General features: G+C 39.7%; 1 protein-coding gene across 1 annotated transcript; it reads right to left on the bottom strand.

Moving 5' to 3' along the window:
• Positions 1–1,071: 1,071 nt before the first annotated feature.
• On the bottom strand, positions 1,072–21,454 carry LOC116312241 (collagen alpha-1(VIII) chain-like). Its single transcript, XM_031729612.2, has 3 exons — positions 21,315–21,454; positions 4,667–4,925; positions 1,072–4,177 (listed from the first exon to the last, which is right to left on the bottom strand). Exons 2-3 carry the CDS (start codon positions 4,920–4,922, stop codon positions 2,226–2,228), a joined length of 2,208 nt encoding a protein of 735 aa, XP_031585472.1. The 5' UTR covers positions 4,923–4,925; positions 21,315–21,454; the 3' UTR covers positions 1,072–2,225.
• Positions 21,455–22,029: the final 575 nt, after the last annotated feature.

The raw sequence follows: 22,029 nt of genomic DNA on the forward strand, positions 1-22,029 counted from the left end.
GACACTGCTGCAGTCATATGCTATTTTATTTTAAACATAAACTCACTGGCCACTTTATTAGGTGCAGCTGTTCTATTGCTCTTTACTGAAATATCTAATCAGCCAAATAATAAATGCATTTAGGCATGTATACACAGTCAAGATGACCTGTTGAAGTTCAAAGCAAGCGTCAGAATAGTGAATAAAGGTGATTTCAGTGCCAGACAAGCTGAACATTCCAGAAACTGGTGATTTACTGGGATTTTTCCACAAATGAAAAATTGTGGAGGTCAGAGGAGAATGGTCAGACTGCACTGATCTAATAGGAGGGCAACAGTAACTCAGACAACCACTCTGAATGCACAAGATGCCAAACTTTGGCCTACAGATAGGCTGCAGCAGCAGAAGACCTCACCAGGTGCCGCTCTTCTCAGTGAAAATTCGACAATAGAAAATTGCCTGGTCTGATTTCTGCTGTGACATTTGGACCCCACAGTGCCAACTGAGGATTGTTTAAATGTCACAGCTTGCCTGAGTATTATTGTTGACCATGTCCAGTCTATCCCACATGACCCTTGATGAACCATCTTCTGATGGGAGCTTCCAGCAGAATAATGTGCAATTTCACAAACCTCAAATCATGTTTAAACTGGTTTCTTGAACATGTTAATAAGTTCAATGTACTCAAATGACCTCCACAGTCATCAGATCTCAATCCAGTAGAGCATCTTCGAGATGTGGCAGAACATTTTGAGAATGACATTTTCGATGTGCAGTTGACAAATCTGCAGCAATTGTGTGATGCTATCATGTCAATATGGTCCAAAATCTCTAAGGAATGTTTCCAGCACTTTGTTGAATCTATGCCACAAAGAACCAAGTCCAGACATGTCTAGTTCAGTTTTGCTGTGTTGATTAAGGCCTTGGCTACATGTTTTTCATTCTTGTTGATTGTTGTTGGTGTAGGAATCTATAGAGCACAATGTTTTTGCTTTGCAAAGCACAAATCATCACAAAGCACACATCATCTTAAAAATTAGGTCAAGACCAAATTTTATTTATTTTTTATTTTTTTATTTTTTTTTATTAAACCATCATCTTGCCAAGAAAAAACAACAAAGATCAAAATTCACATACTTATGGCACAGTTTTTGTCTGAAAATAAAGGAATATTAGGAAAAGTATTTTTAAAGAATGTCATACCAAAACGGCTTATCCTCAGTTTGGAAAAACAAAATTTAAAAAATCCAAACAAAAACAAACAATCAAAGAAAAAAAGTGGCACAGTCATATGAATGGGTATTACTATGTTATGTGTCCTGCATTTTGGAATGAATTCCCCATTTAGTGTTCAACACACAAGACAAATCCAAGTAATCAGTAGTCAAACAAATAAATTACAGAGAATACTGACAAACTCACACATACCTTTCAGTTTATATTTATTACAAATAAAAAAAAAATGATGACATCAAAGGGAAAGAATCAAACAACTGTGGACAAAACAAGAATTAAACATTTTTTTTGCTGTTCCGTTTTGGACTGTGTGGACTGGTGTGAAATTTTATAAAATACCCAATGGTTATGTTATTGTTAAATGAATAAGTGTGTTAAAATGCATATGAATATCTTTTCATATTAAAAACCTCAACATTACAAAAAACAAAAAAAGTCTAACAATAATTTAATAATTACATGATGAACCCTAATATATAACCCAACTGTAATTTATAACTAAAAAAAATAAAGTGATAGGTTCGTACGTGCCCAGTATGCGGTTTAAAATTGTAGAGCAGAAACTGCTGTCCTGTCAAGTGAATAAAAAGAAGATATACTGTAAATCTGCACTGTATGAGGAGTTATCAGAAGCCATGATATACTATCTGTAGATGAATATAAGAATATATGTGTAATTAAGACAATGGAATGGCTAAAAGCCAAGTGATTTATCATAACATTTATGTACAAATTTTGGCCATGGTTTTATAACTTCCCTTTCTGATATTTATTTGTAAGTAAATACAGTTGTGGTACATATAGTATTGTTATAATAATATTGATACTAATAATAATAATAATATTAATTATAATAATAATAGTAATAACTACAGTAAGAACTAAAGAAGATCTTCCTAATTCTCGATGTAACCCGTTTAACTTGACCTACATTGTACCTTGTGACTGAAGTAGTTTTACTTACATTATGGTCAGATCTGTGCTATTATTCTCACCTTTTTTATATTTTATTACATAATGTACAGTAGGTATCCAGAAAATGTGGAGTGCACATACTGACCAGCATAAAGTCCTGCTGCCTGCTCCGATGGTAACTGTATATGCACAGTGTCTCCTTTTCTTAATGGGAGTACTGCACTCCCTGAAGCCTGATCTAGCAATCCTTTTTTATACTCATCATAAGTGTACATAACTGGCTCATTATTCTTCATCAGTGCCACCCACACATTACCTCCTTTGCAGTGTACATTGTAAGAAAAGTAGTAGATCCCTGGTATGCTACAGGTAAAAACACCATTCTGGGGACTGTAATCCTGATTGCCATTGTGCAAGAGTTTGTCAAAGATGACAGGGGAACCCACAGGAGGGAATGGGTTTGTGAGTTTAGCTGTGAATGCAGGCAGCTCAGGGCCATTTCCACCAATCTCACCTCCATTTGGGTTCTTGTAACCTTGTTTTTGGCCACTGTATGGGCCAGTCATAGGAAGGATCTGTCCAAGGTCAGGAAATGAAGCAGGTTGTCCAGGAGGTCCAGGGGGTCCAGGTTGTCCCGGTTGCCCTGGAAATCCAGGAGGACCACTGGGACCGGGGTTACCTTGTGGACCAACAAGACCTGGGGGTCCTGGGGCGCCATCACCAGGATAGCCAGGTTTACCTGGTAAGCCTGCATCGCCTTTTCGTCCAGGAAGCCCAGGGGGTCCAATTGGGCCCCCTGGTCCTGTAAGCCCTGGAATACCTTGTGGCCCCTGGGGGCCTTTCTCTCCAGCCTGTCCTCCTTCTCCTCTTGTTCCTGTTAATCCTGCAGCACCAGGGGCACCAGGTAAACCCCTAACACCAGCTTCTCCTTTTGGGCCAATGGGCCCTTGTAAGCCTCTTGGTCCTGGTTGTCCACCTTCTCCTGATCTACCAGACTGTCCGGGAAGCCCTGGAGGACCTGTCTGACCCTTTACTCCTGGATTTCCTCTTGGTCCTATGACACCATCATCTCCTTTTAATCCTGGGAAGCCAAGACTACCAGGAAGGCCTATTGGACCTGGTGGGCCAGGTATTCCACTTGAACCAGTGGAACCAATGTCACCTGTGAGACCTGGGTGACCTTTATCACCTTTTGGACCTGGTGCTCCAGGAAGACCAGCATGTCCCTTATGACCCTTAGGTCCTGGAAACCCAGGTGTACCATAACCTGGCAAGCCTGGGTTCCCTGGTAAACCAGGGAGACCTGGTTCCCCCTTCCCTCCAGATACCCCTGGTTGCCCTCTGAAACCATCTTTTCCTGGTTTTCCAATTCCTGGTACACCTGGTACACCTGGTTGGCCTCTATCACCAGGTGCCCCTGCCAGTCCTGGTTCTCCAGGAGAACCAGGCTTTCCTGGTATTCCTGGTTGCCCAGGAAGACCATTCATACCAGGTTTACCAATGCCAGCAATGCCCACCTGTCCAGGTGGACCTGGTGGTCCACCAGGCCCTTTCAAACCTGGAAAACCAGGTATACCAAGTCCTTTGTCTCCTTTTGGCCCTGGAGGACCAGGAAGCCCAGGCAGACCTTTTTGGCCAGGCTCCCCTAGAGGACCTCGCTGTCCTGGAAGTCCCTGATCTCCTGCTTTTGGAATCCCGGGGAGTCCTGAGGGACCTGGAAGTCCCGGAGGCCCAGGAGGTCCAGTTACTCCTACATCACCATTAGGACCGAGATCACCTTTTGATCCTGGTAATCCAGGTCCTCCAGGTTTTCCTGGCAATCCTGGCATACCAGGTTTTCCAACTCCTGGGTAGCCAGAAGGACCAGGAGGGCCTGGCTTTCCTGGTAAACCTGGCAATCCCTGTCCTGGTAGCCCAGGAGGGCCTTGTGGTCCTGGTGGTCCTGTTGGCCCTGGGGGACCCTGAATTCCTTGCAGTCCTTTTGGGAGACCTTTTACCCCTGGAACAGGAGGGCGTGGACCTTTAGCTCCTCTGGGAAAGGTTTGTCCTGTCAAGGAAAATACTAAAAGAGGTAAGTGTTTACCCACTAAATAATGATCTGACATGATCAGTTATCAGTAGTTAGTGAGGGATGTTAACTAAAAAAAAATAATACAGCTACTACTCACTGCATCTGAAAATGGACGACCCCTTATTAGGTCATTTAATTATAAATAAATGAACTAATAAAGTCATTTATTTATAATTAATTTATCATAGCAGTGCACTTAAGTTAATATCTTGTCAGTTTTATGCCATCTCCCCTGTATTTATAATATAATTGGAAGGCACTTTTTAGTAAAAAGCTGTTAGTTAGTCAATGAAAAAGGTAAGAATTTAGTTCATGTCATATGTTGTTAGACTATATAGATAAATATGTAAAAAGGACCCACTGACGTATTTGATTTGATTTACAGCAGGTTGTTAGCTTATTAATTATGGTATTAGACAAGATGCAGGAGCTAAAAGTAATTTTTCACAAACTTATTGAACTCACCTTTGCCATCTGTCAGTGGTCTCTCTTTGCCCATGTGCAATGGCGGTTGAGGAAACTCTTGTCCATACTGAGGAAGTATTGGCATCTCATTCTCCAGAAACTGTTGCTGTGGATATGCATCATATTGTGGCAATGGCTGGGGCTGTTGAGGTGGCTGTTTATGTCCATAATACACCCCACCATGAGCGAGGTATAGTAAACATAGCTGTAACACTGTGATGAGAAGATAGAAAGAATGGAGGGGTACAGCCACCATTTTCTGCAATGGAGAAACAAAAAGTGGAACTATAAGACAGATATAAAAATTTCAGTGAAATTAAATGAAAGCATCTACACACATGAAAAATCTTCATATCTGTATATCTAGTTAGAGGTATCCTTGAAGGCATCTTGAAGGCATCTTGATTCTTTAGGTGAATATGAATTAGTTTCCAAAGCCACTACACATCTTCCCATAAAATACAGAAAATGCTGTTTTGTAAAAGCAAATAAACTTCACAGTTTGTAACACAAGTAAACAGCTTTATTGGTTGATACTGATAATATTTGTATAATGAATGTATTATTTACTTATAGGTAATTTACTTAATTAATGTAAATAGAGTTTGGTCATTTAGGGTGTCTTGTGCTACTCATCAATGGGATAAATGCTGTGCAAACAGCATTTAATTATTTAGAGAAGAAAATAATAGTAATAATAATTAAGCCTCTTAATGGTTTATGGCCATGCTCTTAAACCATACAGGTACATAGATGAATTCAAATGCCAGCTTTCAAGAGCTTACAAAATTCACTATTGTCAAACCAAAGAAAATCGCCAAAACTCTCCACTGCACATATGTGACCTTGCTTAGACATCTATTTAGAAACACTGTGTAAAAGCCTCCCACATCTTTCAAGTGATTCATACGTACATATTGTAATTAAGAGGCCCCACAGGGGATGTGGCCAGTTTTGAACATAATCTTTAATTCTTTAAACATGTCTGCGCTAAGGAGATCAGCTAAGCACTGCCAAAAGCACTGTGTGAAAATAAACACTGATGGGTGAATGCATGTTTTCCTCAGCTGCAGTGTTTGTGTGTCCTGAAACCGAACCAAAGAGATCAAACATTTTGGAAAGCTGCAATAACTGAAGTAAGGCTTGCTTACATTTTTTAGAGCTATTATTCTAAAAAGATAGCTAAGTCGTGTTGGCTGGATGTTTCCAGGGGATTATTTTTAGAATGGAAATACTTATGTGTCCAGTTTATCTGCAAAATCAGCATGTTAGAGATGTTAGGGTTGATTTGAATATGTTGCAGTAGCTATTGCACAGGTTGCCATCTACTGCAGGGTTAACACTGAGATGTGGACACCCATTCAGATATGCACACTTACAGCCAGTTTACAATCTTTGTACTGTGGGAGGAAGCCGGAGTACCCATAGGGAACCCACACAGGAACAGGGGGAACAGGCAAACTCTACACAGAGAGGCCCCAGCTGACTGGTGGACATAAACCCAGGACCCACTTACTGTGAAGTGACTGCACTTCTCATCTAACTATATACATATTTCAATATTAAATAATTAATTGCTAGAGAAAACTACCAGCAGAAGCTTTCAGAATCTTCTCTCCACCACTTTCTCGAAGCCTCATAATGTTATTGAACAATATCTACATATTTCAAGGTTATAAGTTTGATCCTGAGATAAGCCAAGAGGCAACATTGTCATGATCCTGGGTCCTTTTGACCCAGCGTTTCATGTTTTCTATTATTGTGGTTTTGGTTCTGTTCCTCCTGTTTAGTGTTTATTCTGTTCTGCCCATCTATTCCTGTGTTAAGTCCACGTTTCCTAGTCTGTGTCCTTGCATATGTGTTTCCTGTTTTACTTTGAAGGTCTCTGTCTTATGTCAGCGTGTTCTGTTTACGTTTCCCCTGCCTCGTCAGCTGTTATGTCTCCCAGGTGTGTTTCCCTCCTGTTTCCCATCCCCTGATTACTGGTGTGTATTTATAGTGTGTGTTCACCCGTCCTCGTTGCTGGTTTGTCTGTGTTATTCTCCTCCATTTTCCTGTGTATTCTGGCTGCATTACTCTCCCTGCATCTCCGTTTCATGTCTCAAGGTTTCAAGGTTTCAGGTTTGGTTTTGCTTAGCTTTTCCCAGTTTAGTTTACTCTTAGCTTTTGGTTTTTGTCCACCTCATCTCTGTTTGTGTCACCCTTTGGTTAATAAAGCTCGCTCACCACTTAAGCAGTCTGCATCTTGGGTCCTTATCTACACTCCACACGTCTGCCACACCGGACGTGACAAACATAATAGCATGTAAAAGTCTTCAGTAAAGTCTTTAGAGTTCAAGTCTGTGTGAGTGCTGATCTTCAGTAATTGAAAAAACTACTAAAAAGCACTCAAAGACAGAAAGACTCTTGGATGTGCTTCAGACGAGTTTGACATTGTGCATTCAACATTCAAACTACTGTGCTTATAAAATACCAACACACATAACACAGGACCTTTTGGAGTCTTGTGCCTAAAAGTCTAAAAAACCTCAAAAAACCTAATCTTGATTCCTCTGTCCTTGCAAATTTGAGACCTATTTCTAAGCTCTCGTTTCTGTCAAAAATCTTAGAAAAGATTGTATTTGTTCAGTTGCAATCCTTTCTAAATATTCACAATATCCTAGAGAGGTTTCAGTCGGGCTTTAAAGCCACTCACAGTACCGAAACTGCACTCTTAAAAGTTCTTAACAATCTTTTATTAGCCACTGACTCATGTGAATCGGCTGTGCTTTTGCTCTTAGACTTGACCGCTGCCTTTGATACTGTCGATCACAGCATCTTGATCTCCCGACTGGAGCACTGCGGTCTTCAGCTCCCTTTACTTGCGGTGTTCCACAGGGATCCGGGTTAAGCCCAATTCTGTTCTCTATCTATATCTAGGCTTAATTTTCAGAAAACACAACATCTGTTTTCATTTATATGATGACGACACTCAGTCCGGCTAAAGAATAACACCCCTGCTTCGCTGGAATCTTTATTTCAGTGTCTCGACGAAGTTAAGACCTGAATGGCCTCAAATTTTCTTAATTTTAACAAGGAAAAAAAGTGATCATCTTTGGACCAAGCTGTAATTCTAGAACCCCAGATCTTGACAGTTTAGTACCTTTTGTTAAACCGCATGCAAAAAATTTGAGGGTTATACTGGATAATAAGTTTACCTTTGAGAAACAAATTAACTCTGTTGTACAGCGGTCCTTATCCAAGGTAAGATCATTCTTATCTTTTAAAAATGGTAAAATTGTAAATGGTCTGTATTTGTATAGTGCTTTACTAGTCCCTAAGGACCCCAAAGCGCTTTACACATCCAGTCATCCACCCATTGACACACACATTCACACACTGGTGATGGCAAGCTACATTGTAGCCACAGCCACCCTGGGGCACACTGACAGAGGCGAGGCTGCCGGACACTGGCGCCACCGGGCGCAAGGACACAACGACCGAGACTAAAAACCTAGAATGGGCAATTCACGCTTTTATCTCAACTGGACTCTTGTAATTCTTTATATGTAGGCGTTAGCCAGTCTTGTCTAGCACGGCTCCAGCTGGTCCAGAATGCTGCAGCTCGTCTCCTGACACGTACAAAGAGACACAAACATATTTCCCCGGTGCTTGCCTCACTTCACTGGCTCCCAGACCGCTTTAGAATTAAATAGAAAAATTTTATTGATGACTTATAAAGCACTGAACAGACAGGCTCCAGAATATCTGTGTGACTTACTGCAGCCTTATATGTCCCCTAGAGCTCTTAGATCAAGTGATCTGGCCACATCTAAGTCGAGACTGGTTCACAGAGGTGACCGGGCATTTGCGGTTGTGGCGCCGAAAATGTGGAATGATTTACCTCTCCACATTAGAAAGGCCCCGACCGTCAATCTTTTCAAATCGTATCTTAAAAAACACTTTTACTCATTGGCTTTCAACACTGCATGAGAGTTACCTATCTATCTACTTACTCATCTGTTGCCAGGTATTTGTTATTGATGTCATTTGTTACTGTGTAATTTTTATCTTTGTACAGTTCTTTGGCCAACATTTTGTTGTTATTAAATGTGCTATATAAATAAAAAATAAAGTAAAGTAAAAGGCTAAGTAAAAAACTTTAAAAGGGGGAGTTACTGTTTGAGGACAGATTGTCAGTTTGGACAGTCAAAAGCTTAACTGTCAGTTTGAAGAGCTCAGGCTTTTGGAGGACTACTTGAGAAATTTGGAGGTTCTAAGTTCAGGCGTTCACTGAGTTTTTGAAGGATAACAGTGAAAGTAAACATTAAAAGCTCTATGAATGAACACTCAAGTGTAGCCTGGAAGTTTACTAAAGCTGGGTTTGACTCTTATCAGAATTTTGTAATTTATGAAGTCTTGGATGTAAATGCTTCAAGAAAACCAGTTTAAATATGTGATTAAACAGCACATATGGACTGGAGATTAATTTTGAAAGGAAAGAGTGAAACTCTAGTCCGGTCAAATAGGTCAGACTGCTTGAGGCTGTGGAGTCTGTTCTTATGAGAGCTGTTAAAGTTTGAAGCACAACACCAACAATGAAATGTTCAGAGAAAAAACCAAATGCCATAAAACTCGCAGTTAACTAAAAGTTAATTTTAAAAATACATTAAGGAAAAAAAAGATCACACTTAAACACTACAACACTGATTCACAACACTGAACTTTTGCTTCAGAACTCAGACGATCATAACTGAATGACAAATTGTAATTGAATTCTGTATCACCTTTTTTGGTTTTCAAAGAACATGGCCTTTAATATCACTGACTGTAACTGACTGTCAGAACTAGCACAATATTTGGGATGAAAATGTCTGTTTAGGTTTGTTTGCTTCAGGTGTGATGAACCCCTGTTTGTGGAGGATCAGTTCACTCATTATGTCTTTGCCTTTTGAGGATTAAACCTCAGAGGGAAGAGGGAAGCAACAACAAACACACCTAATTTATGAAACTTTTTCAGACTTATGGTTTGTGCTTGAACCCCAAATATTTAACAAGGTAAAATACAGATATATATGCAAACTGCCTCTAATCTACGTATTTCTTTGTGTTTAAAGTACATAGTGGTCACAAGAAGACCAAGGTAATAGGAAAGACTGTAAGGAAGATTGTTAGAAGAGTTGGTGGTTCTATATATTCTATATTGGTTCAATTTTTAGATTCAATGCCTGAAGTAAAAAATTGAAAAACAACTGAAAGTGCCATATGTGTATAAGTGTTGGAAAGCACTATTATGAAGCAGTTGCTGCTGCTACTACCCTAATGTAACCCATCAACAGTGACTGTACAAGACCCATATAGCATAAATAACTGATAACTGATATCTTTAATATTTAAGTAAACGTCCTCAGCATTCAAACTTTGTGTAACCTTGTGTTACAGAGATATCACCCCAATCAGAGAAACCACCTGAGTCAAAACATGGGGAAGCACCCGTAACATTTGTGCAGCTGGTCCATGGAGGAACTAGATGTAGGTCATAATGTGGAACAAAGTGTTAAATACAATGAAATTGGTCCACTGCAGCCCTTATGCATGCCTTTTTATAGTTGTTCATGCACCTTCCTTGTCGTGAGCAAATGTTTCTACCAGTGCACAACTGGGCTGTTTTTGGAGGACTGCACACAAGCAGTTCTGTGTGGGTTGCATACCCATAGTCCTTTCCTCTTTGTACTCAAAGACCTATGCAATGGTTCCATAAATCCACCCTTAGGCACAAAATATTTGGAAACTCACTGTTGGAAGATTTCATTTAAATAGTCATTAAAATTCCAGAGTTTCTGCTGCTGTTTTACATTTTTAATGAATTTCTTCCAGAGAAAAAAAGAACAGACCGCTTCAATCAAAAACCGTTTGCCAACTGACTGAATTTCAGTCATGTCAGCGTTTTAATGTCACATTTTAGGCGAGACAATCTTTTGCTTTTCATGCATCTCCAAACATTCAATCTTGGAGCAAAATCACTTGTTTAATCTTTTTCAGCTATAAAGCCAGCAGGAGACTGATCCTCAAATATTGAGCTTCTAAGCAGAACATGGTTTCACACGTTGGGAAATCGCTCTGCAGACAAAAAAGGAACACATGTTTGGCAAGGAAATAACAATGAGGACCTCCAAGGTTATGCCGCTCTTCATGGCTCAGAGACATAAAGCATACAAAAACATACCCACTTTTAACTGGTGGGTTTGCTACAAAGCAAACAACGCAAGTACATGTTATGCTCGGCTAGGTTCTTTATTATTACTTTTCTTCCTTGGCATTGCCTCCCACACCATTTGTCATAGTGAGCAAAAATCAGCTGTGAGGCGACTGTTTCTATGCAGTTTTAGTTTAGGTTTTACCATTTTCAAGCAGTTAATTAACAATTTGTTGCAAAAACGTCATAAAAATTCCTTCATATTCTCCCCATTGGGTACACCTGTGGCAGACCATTTCAGTAAGTACACCTGTCACTGGCCAGCCACCTTTTTAGGCACATCTGTGTACACACTACAACTGCTTTGCCTATTAAAGTATACACATGTCTAACCAAATTTTGAAGACCAACATACATGACATAGAGGTGGCAACAGACAATATTTGGCTGGACATGTTGTGGCAGATGATTCATATAATATATATCATTTATTTATCCAGATAATAGGTATTATTGAGATTAAAAATGCCTTTTCCAAGTGGCAAGTATAACAAATGTATGGAAATGAACACAACTGACATTCAATACAGGCAAGTGCATGCAAACATCCGAATCAAAACGCAAGCATGGTCCACTCTACACCAGTGTTGTGGTGCTGTGATACAGTCGAGGAGTTTATTAAAGCTTATTAACTGATTATGTCACACTGTCAAGGTAGCTGCCCTTAATTATACAGCTAGCCTTTATTTACAGACGGTCGATATCATCAGTCATTTTTTGGTTTCCAGACGGTTTAATGGGAAAGCAATTGGAGCGTCTAGACCACAGACTAAATTGCAATAAGTATTGAATTATAACGACATTGCACTGTGTTCAGCTTTGATACTTGAGTACCTTGCGTGGCAAACATTTTAACACAAAAAATAAAGAAACCTGAATCATTTTGTTCTGGGTTATTACATTTTTTTCCATTACAATGACTGCAGTAAAATTCTCACGTATTTGCTTTCCACCTTCGTTTTAAGATTTAAGAGGAACAGCTTCTCCCGGCACAACGAAAGGTTTGCAATTCTTTATCAAGAAGCATGTAGTTATGAGCTGCTTAAAGTAAAAGCACATGCTCTAATAATGCCGCTTTCAAGACACAGTCATTGTTTCTGACAAAATTATTGGACAAACTGAAGAGTTTATTCTAGTCAGGAAACTAGGCATGACCATTATGCATTCACAATTATGTTTCACAATGACCCTGACAAAAGCTGCAGATGAAAAACAACTACTTTCAAACGTCTTTTTTCAACACAATATGGTCTCGCTGTGTCCCTCAACAAATAGCTTGACAATAAATATTTCCTCTCTGCAACAACAACCAAATAGAATCCACTTAGAATCCCTCCTATGATTTAGACTTTCACCTTGTGCATGACCTCAGCTTTGATGAAATCTCTTCAGACACCTCCACACCCCGCACTCGATGACAATCTCATGCAACAAAGACTACTCAGCCCACTGTGGTTCCTGGTTCCTCTCAGCCTCTTTGCCAATACATACAACCGCAGCTGGCTTTGCCTGGTGATGAGCCACAAGTCTTTTATCACCTCCAGATTGGATTTGGAAATAATCACATTTCCATTTCTCCTCTGTGTTCCTCCCCTGACTTATTCCAGATGGGGGGAATCTATCGCTTGATAAACAAACGGTGAGGAACAGAGGCATGTCATTGCTTATAGACACGGGTGCCAGTCTTAATTGCCTGTGGTCAGGCTTGACTTTTGGACTTTAAACAGAGGGTCCTTCTTTTCCAATAAGAGTGGGAAACTAACTGTGCTGCAGGATATAAAGCAAACTTTTGAAATTTCAACACCAATGATACATACTGATCATTGACAGAGAAGCCTTTGTATGCAAGTGTCAAGGCTACAAATTAATGCTGAATGGCTGTGACCATTGTTAGTGAACAAATCCAAACGCAAGAGAAAAACTCCAGAATTCTAAAACAATTTCAAAACAATATCCAGAAAACTTACTGAGCGAGATTTATACTGGCCTAATGGACACATTGTCATTTTGGCTGTAAGATTAAAAAATTAAAATTCTCATCTTTCAGGAACCATTGGAATTTTTCTCTCGAGCCTAAAATGGTTGAGGAGTACAGTAATGTGAAGCGCACATGGTAACAACTAGGCAGAGCGTTTTTCCTCTCCATGTTCAGATATCAGTACCTTGTGAATGCCATGATACTTCAAATATTTATACATTTATAAATAAAGTGTTAAGCTCCATTAATGCTAAACAATATGTACTGAGGTTTTCCAGACATCCTCTGACCATGTGGTGTTAACTTATCCAACATTTTGGATGCGTTGCAATCATGGTCACAATTTAGGATCAAGTGGATGAAGTGAATAAGGCCCCAGTTACACAAACCTAGAGACTGGTCTGCAAACATCTTGCAACCACTGGTCATCAGGAAAACAATAAGTACTCCCTGATTGGTTGTGAGTGGCTGCTGGAAGTTGATGTCAATTGCAGGGAAAGTAATTAAGTCCTTCTGTAGGTATGCAAGCTTACAGACCACATTGACCCCTTGGCAACTTGTCGCTAAGGGAAATTCTCCAACCGGTTGGCAAAAACTTCCTTCTGGTTGCTTTGGTTGCTAGCATATATTGTTGCAGTTTGAATGGTCCTCAGTTTGAATGGAAGTGACGGACATGATGACAAGCACTATCCGGCTACACTCCGTAAAACAGTGAAAACCACAAAAGAAACTGGAAATGGAGACTGCTTGCCTTCAAATTAAAAGTTGCACCTTTTAAAAAATACAATTTCCTATTCTGGCTTGCATCATACTTTTTCAAGCTTTACTACAAACATGAAAAACTATAGGCAACCGTTACAACCTGCTAGGAATCAAAGCAATCACTATGAGGTTCTTGGTGGTGCAGCTTGTTTGCATTCGATTTCCCCTGACAGCCAGCAACCCCCACAAACCACTGCCAACCATTTGGGGAGTACACTAATAGCAATAGTCCAATATGGTGGACAACGTTCAAACATTGTGCACATGATGTCACGTGAGAAACCTTAATAGGTTTTAGAAGAACATTAGTCCAGACCTATTTTTACATTTCTGGGAAGACATTGCTATCTTCAGCAAAACAATGCCAAACTTCACTGTGCATCATTTCCAAGAGCATGACTAAACATAAGTAAAGAAAGTACTATGCAGCAATACTGATGGGTTAGGAAGCTCTTAGTGTGACAAAGGTTCCTCTCTTCTTATCTGGACGGGTCACCATAGACCTGAATCCTAAATTCACTTTGACTAGGTCAAAGTGAATTTAGGATTTTTTAAGTGTGTCTTTTGTCCTGTCTTCCTCCTTTCATCCCCAACCGGTCACGGCAAATGGCTGCCCCTCCCTGAGACTGGCTCTGCCTGGGGTTTCTTCCTGTTAAAAGGGAGTTTTTCCTTCCCACTGTCACCAGGTGCTTGCTCAAAGGAGTCGTCTAATTGTTAGGGTTTGACTCTATTATTGTAGGGTCTTTACCATACATTGTAAAGGTGCAGGGATAGCTCAGGAGGTAGAGTGGCGGCCCCATGATCGGAAGGTCAGGGGTTCGAATCCACTGAACGGCTGGCCTGAGGTACCCCTGAGCAAGGTAACCTCCCTACACACTACACACTGCTCCCCAGGCATCCAATGGCTGCCCACTGCTTCACTGAGTGAATGGGTTAAATGCAGAGAGGAATTTCCCCACGGGGGTCAATAAAGTATACATTATTATTAAGACACTTTGAGGCAGGCAACTGTTATTGTGATTTGGTGCTATATAAATAAAATTGAATTAAATTGAAGTTAGCACAAAGAAAGCATGAAATGATCTGGCTCATGGTGGTGCAAAATGATTAATGGGGCTATGTTTTCTTTAGTCAAATAAAGGGTTTCACTGATTTTTGCAGACAGCACTGCAGCTGTAGTGCTTGTTCAACCAGATCTACATTTTCACTTTGCAGTTCAGGCTTCAGCATCGTGCTTTATTTCATTTCAACAACATCGCCATGGGGATTTCACTACCTGAGCTCCAGCAGACCCAAGAACAATACAGATGTTGTTCTCTTCAACTGACCGTGTTTTTTTGTTTTGTTTTTTTTTTTCAAATAGACTGAGTCAAAACACACTAAAATATGAACATCACTTTTGGATGGTCAAAACAAACCCATCTGACCTCGTAAAACGCAATACTCTCATACAATAATGTGTGTAACAATTCTGTCAGTGTAATGTGGAAACGCTTTTGAGCTCCTACACACAAACACAAAGGAATGCAACAATCAGCTGACAGGAACACGAGCGCCAAGACGACATCTGGGGAATGTACCTGAGTCTACGTGCGACCCACTGCATGAATTTGTGTGAGCTGATGCTAACCTTTATAAGAAAAACACTCCACCTCTACAGTCTCAGTCTGGAGTCTGTACTCACACTGCGGGTATGCTTGGAGTTTCAGCAGACAAGGACAACAACACACACCTGAAGCCAAAAAAAACTAACTCGCTATATCCAGAGCCAAAAGAGGAAAATAAACTCAAAACAGCTCCACTAATAATGATATCTATCAGACAGGACCTGTAGTGAGGCAAGTGGCTCAATAGAGGGTGCCAAACTACATTACTACTCAGATTTTCAGTTCATCAATACAATCTATTTTGTCTATTTGCCTTTTTCACAGACTGGGTTGATACTTGATTCATTAGTCAAGTGGGGAAAAAAACATATCCTGGCAAAGGGTGCGTTTTTAATAATAAGATTTATTTTTGATGTTGGCGTAATTTATACTAGGTTTTGTGAATCATCATCATCCCCATTTTCCTCCTTGTCATTCTCCAACAAGCACAGGTTATATTCTGGATCCTGTGCAGCTTTTCTCTTTTGTATTCACTGTAAGCAGCTGATTCATCTCGGCTCAATCATCAAGTAACTTTTGATCATTTCTCCCTCTTCCTGCTCATCTTGATAGTGAGAATATTAACTCTTCCCCCTAAGCAGTGAGTTAAAAAATGAAGCAAAATGGGTGTGAACGCTTCCCCAGCTCAGCTTCCAATCTCTCCATCTTTGCTGTCTGCGCTTTCTTATATATATATTTTTCTGCTTTTGCCGTTGAGGTCACATCTACATAAAACCTCAAATGCCACAATGCATGGATGTAGCACCTGGATTTTTAATTGCTCACCGCTCACACTAGCCTTTGAAAAGCGTTGCATATACACCCACGCAGTCCACCCAACCTCATCACCCATCTCACTGACATATTTTTCCCTCTCCTGCAGTTCTAGGAACCACAAGTCACCAAGTGCCTGCCCACAATTTTCATTTCAGGGCAAAAACTGGAGTGGGAGGAGAATTATTTTCCTATTAGCTTTTGAGTTCTGTCAAAATAGAGTATCTGATGTCAGTGGACAGCAGTTAATAGCAACCCAGACCGAAGAGGCACTTTAGGTTGTTTCCATGTTTAAAGAAAAAGAAATTCAATGAGAAGAAAGGATGAGAACGTTTATTTTTGGATCTTATCGAATTTGATTTAAATAGGGAGATTTTATAGGTAGATGTTCCACCCCAACAAAGAAATGCTTGCATCAGATTTAGAGCTTTCCCTTGAACTTTGTGCGGTCTCTGCTGCAATCTTTCTTGTTCTCCCTCGTATTTAGCTGGCGCTAAAAATGGACCAGTGAAAGAACATTTTTAAAAGTAATAACAATGTTTGGCTAATAATCAGATCTGATCAGTAATACTGTGCTAAAACCACAGACTCCACTGGAGAATTCTGCAGCTGCATAAATAGATTTCCAGTTATGAGCAAATCAGGGAACAGCACACACTGTGTTGCCTCTGTTTTTCCAATTTCCGATCGGATACTACATTTACTCAAGCACTAATGTTTGTGCTTTTCTGCTTCCTATTTCAGTGGGAAATATTGTCCAGTGTAGAAGAACAGAAGTTCAGCTGTCACATTTCAGATGTCCACTGTAAACTTTCCATCCAGATGTAGTGCATAATTGAAAAAAAACTGGAGTTTTTCCACTTGCTTTGTTTTTAAAATGCAAATTTAAAACATGCGTGAAACAGGTGGTTGGAAAGTTGATGGTCGCCTTCAGCAGCTGCACTAAATGGTGATTTCACCTTGTGTCTTCACAGATGTTTTCATTTAAATACTTTGTAGAAAGCACATGAGGTCAAATATAACATTTTACAAAAAAAACTTAACAATAAAAGTCTTAAAAATAACATAGACATAACATATATATTATTTTAAACCTTTAGATGTATTTTATTTTGTTCTGTTTTGTAAAAGCACGGAGAGGCCTGACTCTTAAAAAAATTGATCAAATGGCTACAAAAGCAAAATGTTACTTGCAGACTGATTTGGTAGCTTGTAGCACCTTTAGTTGCAATAACTAACTAAATAAATGAAGTAATAAAGTAACAGTTTTCTTTTGGACTTTAACAGTCTGTCACATCATTGTGGGCCAATTCTGGACCCCTCATTTTTACAAAGTTTGTTCAGGTTATTGAGATTTGCAAGCATTCATTTATGCACAGCTCTCTTAAGGTCCAACCACAGCATGCCTGCACTTTGACTGACCCATTGCGACACCTTGATTTTTTTTTTTTATCAGCCATTCTGTTATAATTTTGCTGCTGTGCTTGGGATCACTGCCCGTTTTTATGCCTTAATTTGGCTAAGCTTTAGCTGTCAGACAGATGGTCTCACATTTAAGTCTATACAGAGGAGTTCATGGTCGTCTTAATGACTGCAAGGTGCCGAATTCCTGTGGCTGCAAAACAAACCCAAATCATCACTTGGCCACCACTGTGATGCTGACGCTTGATATCAAGTGTTCGTGTTGATATGCTTTGTTTGGTTTTGTGCATTATGGATTATGCCAAACATCTCCATCCTAACCCTTGCTGCCACGTTTTCTTTTAGAGAGAAGACACTTTCTCCTGGAAACCTTACCAAACAAGTCAGACTTATTTCATCTTTTTCTAATCGTGTTGTCATGAACTTTAACATTTAACATGCTAACTGAGGCCTGTAGAGTCTGTAGTTCTTGGGTTTGTTGTAGTTTCTTTAAGAGTTGCGTGGTCTGACCTTGGGGTGAATTTGCTGAGAAGACTGTCTTTGAGTTGACAAAAGCGGAATGCTCCAGGCCAGCAAACAATTTTTGAGATACTTACCTTCGTAATTCCTACAAAAGCAGTAAATTTACTGCATAGAGTTCTGTGAAAACTCTTTTTCACATGACTGTTAATGTTCAAGTCATGCTTATGGGAAGAACTTCAGACTCTAATTTCTGGCAAACCTTCATAATGTAATTTCAGAACTTTTACTATGTTTTATTGGTGTTTCTACTTAAATACACCTCTGAAAATGAGCTGGTGAAGACCCAAACATGCCAAGTTCTGTCCTCAAACTGACGTCAAAAACCACAGAAGGTTTCCAACATGTTAAGATGAATGCTTTTGCAATTTAAGTACAGAGGATATTAAAATCACGAGCACAAGTGGGTATATGATCCCTTCCAGAGGAGTAGTAATTGCTGTAGTTTGGAGGTTGGGAGCAGTCTAATATTTAAAAATGACTGGGTGGTGATTATATGTTGCTTTGAGAAGGGTTCTTTTTGGGTTTTATCGCCAGAAATTTCATTTTGATGGTTTCCTCTGAGCATTTTCTAACTCTACAAAATGCACAAACCTCTACAGCTGATCAGTCATTGAATGCACTCATATCAATTTTACTGCAATCATAAAGTGGACTGGGGAGCATTTATGGCTTGATGTGACATGCATACATCGCCTGGACTGGTGACATGACAGCAGCCAAGGGAAGCTTAATGTGTTATACAGTCACACCATAAAATATGCCACTCAGGGAAAAAATATGTTCCTCCCTTTTCCTACTTCCAGATGTTTTCGCAGCACACTATTTATGAGGGATTATAAGAACTACGACTCCTTCTACTTAGGAGTTTAGATAAGAGTCACTTTGTAATAAATCTGCAAAATTTAAAGCTGGAACTACAAAGTGGTGTTTTGAAACAGAGCTACCACCTGTGGCTTTGAAAGAAAGTAAAGCGTGTCAGGACAGCAGCTAATGTGGAAGCATTAACAGTATCTGTATTTGATTAACACTGCAAGATTGCCATAAAGTGATACTGATTTCATCATTTGAGACATTTCTATGGCTGCTGTACTCTGCACAGTAGCACGAGAGCATTTGGACACATGGCCTGAAATCACAGAGGCTGCAGCTGTGGGATCAAGAGGCACATTCCCTCCGAGCTGCATAAACACTTCCTGTTCGGTAGGTGAGAACTGCAAAGGAGTCAGACTCCGAGAGGAGAGCTGTTAAGAGACATTAACAGAGTAATAAATATGTGAAATCACAGCCTGCTCACAGTTACTCCTAGCAAACAAGATGAAGTATCCCTTAAACAGTGGAATAATTGGACCTGAATTGCAGCCAAATAGCTGATAAATAGCTTGATTTCTGTTTACTGTAAGAAATGGTTACCGAAATATTTCACCAATTTGGGAAATATTGTGATTTTTGATGAAAGTTTGATGCTAACACTGAGAGTAAAGTAAATATGAAAGCTAGCACGAGCATTAGCTTACAACAAAGACAAGAGGGGGCAGCTAGCTTGGTTATGTTCAAAGATTTAAAAAAAAAGACTCCATATTTTTAAAATCTCTACAGCAATTTGTAAAGGAACTTTGACACATTGCTTACACAATGTTGCTTGCAGACACATATAAAGGGTTTTTTTAAATATATGTTTCCAGTCTTTTTTCCAAACTATGCTAATAGCTGCTTCAGATTTAGCATTTAGCATAGAGGTGCGACTCTTTTCATCAAAAAGCTACTTAAATACATTTTCTTTACTATTTTTTCAGCATGTTGTAACAGTTTTAAATGGCAAAGCTTTTCTGCTCAAGTGCTCACTTGAGCAGATCCAGCAACCCCCTGGCCTATGGATGCAAACACTAACCCTCCCAAAAAGCCCCAAACTGACCACATTTGCGAGGCTTCAAACAGTCTCATTCACCAAATCCAAACTTTTTAAGTAACTTAAAACTGATCTGCGGATTGAGTTGAACTTTATAACAAATTTCCTCTTCTGACAACATAACAAATGCAGTCCTAGAAAAACAATGAAGAACACATGCAAGCTTCTTGGATGTCTGGTAGGTCCAGACATGTTACTGCTATGGAAAAACGGTTAATCATCTTATCTTGATGTGAGCTGTCTGGACCTCTTCATATCCACAGCTCATTAAATTACCAAAAGCCATATTAACAGTTGTAGTTTATTAATAGAAATATATAACCCTAGATATGGGTGCTGCTTTTAAAGAATGGTACATGAATTTAGAGAAAAACAGATCTTTTTCATCTCCCACTTACAAAACTTATCGCCTCAGTCATCACACAAGTCTGTATAGCTCATTACATGTGCTGCTCTGCTGGCACCAAATTAATCTGCTTTAATGTCACCTTTGCAGTGTAAAATTGTTTGAATGAACCCAAACAACTTCATCTTTGACATATTTAACACGATCATAACATGGACACATGATTTGTTTACGCTTTACGGACAGGTGCACATTGAGATTTAATGTCCTTAAACTATGCTGAGAGGATAAAGACACAATAAGTCTGATCGCTTTGCATCGTGTCATTTTGAACCACCACATGAGAAAATTTATTTTAAAATCTGGCTTGCAGTACGGAACTCTGAAAACCTTCACTTCTGCATGACAGCGAAGAAGAAGAAGACAAAGAAGAAGCAGAAGAGGTTTTCTAAAAAAATTTTAATGAAGCATAAAAATTTCCGTCTCCAGCCTGCAGCAACAGTGTTCTGCTAAGGAGACTTTGTTCTTAAATCCTGTTTCCTCTTATTTATGCGGGACAGATTACTACTAGAAAGCTCTTAACACCTAAATCTCCTTATCCGTAAACACAGAAGGAAAAAGTGCTTGCTCTTTTTTCCTCCTGTCCTGAAAAACATGCACCTAAACTTTCTAAAATGTCAAGGCATTCCACTAACTGGTGCTAAATCCTGCCGAGACGCTGCACTGTGCATTTATTTTAACAAGCTTAAGCCTGGGTTATTCTTCCCAGGTGTCTCTTTTGGATTTTCTTTTCTTTCTCTCTCTTTCTCTGCATTGGGAAAAATGTCAGATGTGATCTGCGGAGACCTCTCAGCCCATTCTTCACAGCTGTGAAGTAGGATGTCTTATGATACATTTACTTTGCTTCTCAGTTTCCATGTTCCTTTGCATGTGCAATCCCAAAAGGCAAAAAAGGAAAATGATCCAGTCTCTGCCTTGCAACCAGACGACCATGCCAAAGCAAAACCAAATCAAAATGAACACATTTAACTATAAGGCTTGATGATGCATCACTTACCTTTGTGTGTACTGCTGCTGCTGCGGTATCACTGAGCTTTTAAGGAGTTTGTGACAGACGCTGAACAGCAGCACTGGTGAGGGTTTGGCTTTTATCTGCAGGTGGGTGGAGCTGCACGGGCTGAGAGCACAGAGGAGCTGGATCTGTGCACGAGGAGAGACGGGGGGAAGAAAACAGGATCTGTGTGAGAGAGAAACCACTACTGGAACTGCATGTTTGCAGCATTATACATAGAAACAAAGTGAGGGGAAAGAGGAAACCCAATCAGCTGCACAAGGAGGAAGATTCTCGTTTGACTTGGACCTCTCAGTGCATTCTTTGCATGGAGAAAGATTTAAGGGCAGGGTCTTACTTTGGTTAGCCAATGCTAGCTGAGGTTAGGCTCTAGCTGAGTGGGGAGGTTTTTGTGGCAACCAAAGTGCACACACAGTAGTTGATAAAACAACCTTACCACAAAGGACTATTTAGAAACTGGTCAAATTGTTCACATTTCTACTTTTTAAGGACTTTTGAGACAACATAAGAGAGCATATGAAGCTACTTAGCATTGGAATTGTGTTTTCTTATTTAAAGTAAAAGCAATAATCAAACAAATCTATTAGTATAAAACTCATACTTTGTAAAACTGAGCAGCGGTAAATCACAAATTTGACCTAAATGCTAGCTACTAGCATTCTTTGCTTACAATGAGAGCGGTAACAAGCCTTAAGTTACT

This window comes from Oreochromis aureus, linkage group 23, assembly GCF_013358895.1.
Source record: "Oreochromis aureus strain Israel breed Guangdong linkage group 23, ZZ_aureus, whole genome shotgun sequence".
NCBI classification, from domain to species: Eukaryota; Metazoa; Chordata; class Actinopteri; order Cichliformes; family Cichlidae; genus Oreochromis; species Oreochromis aureus.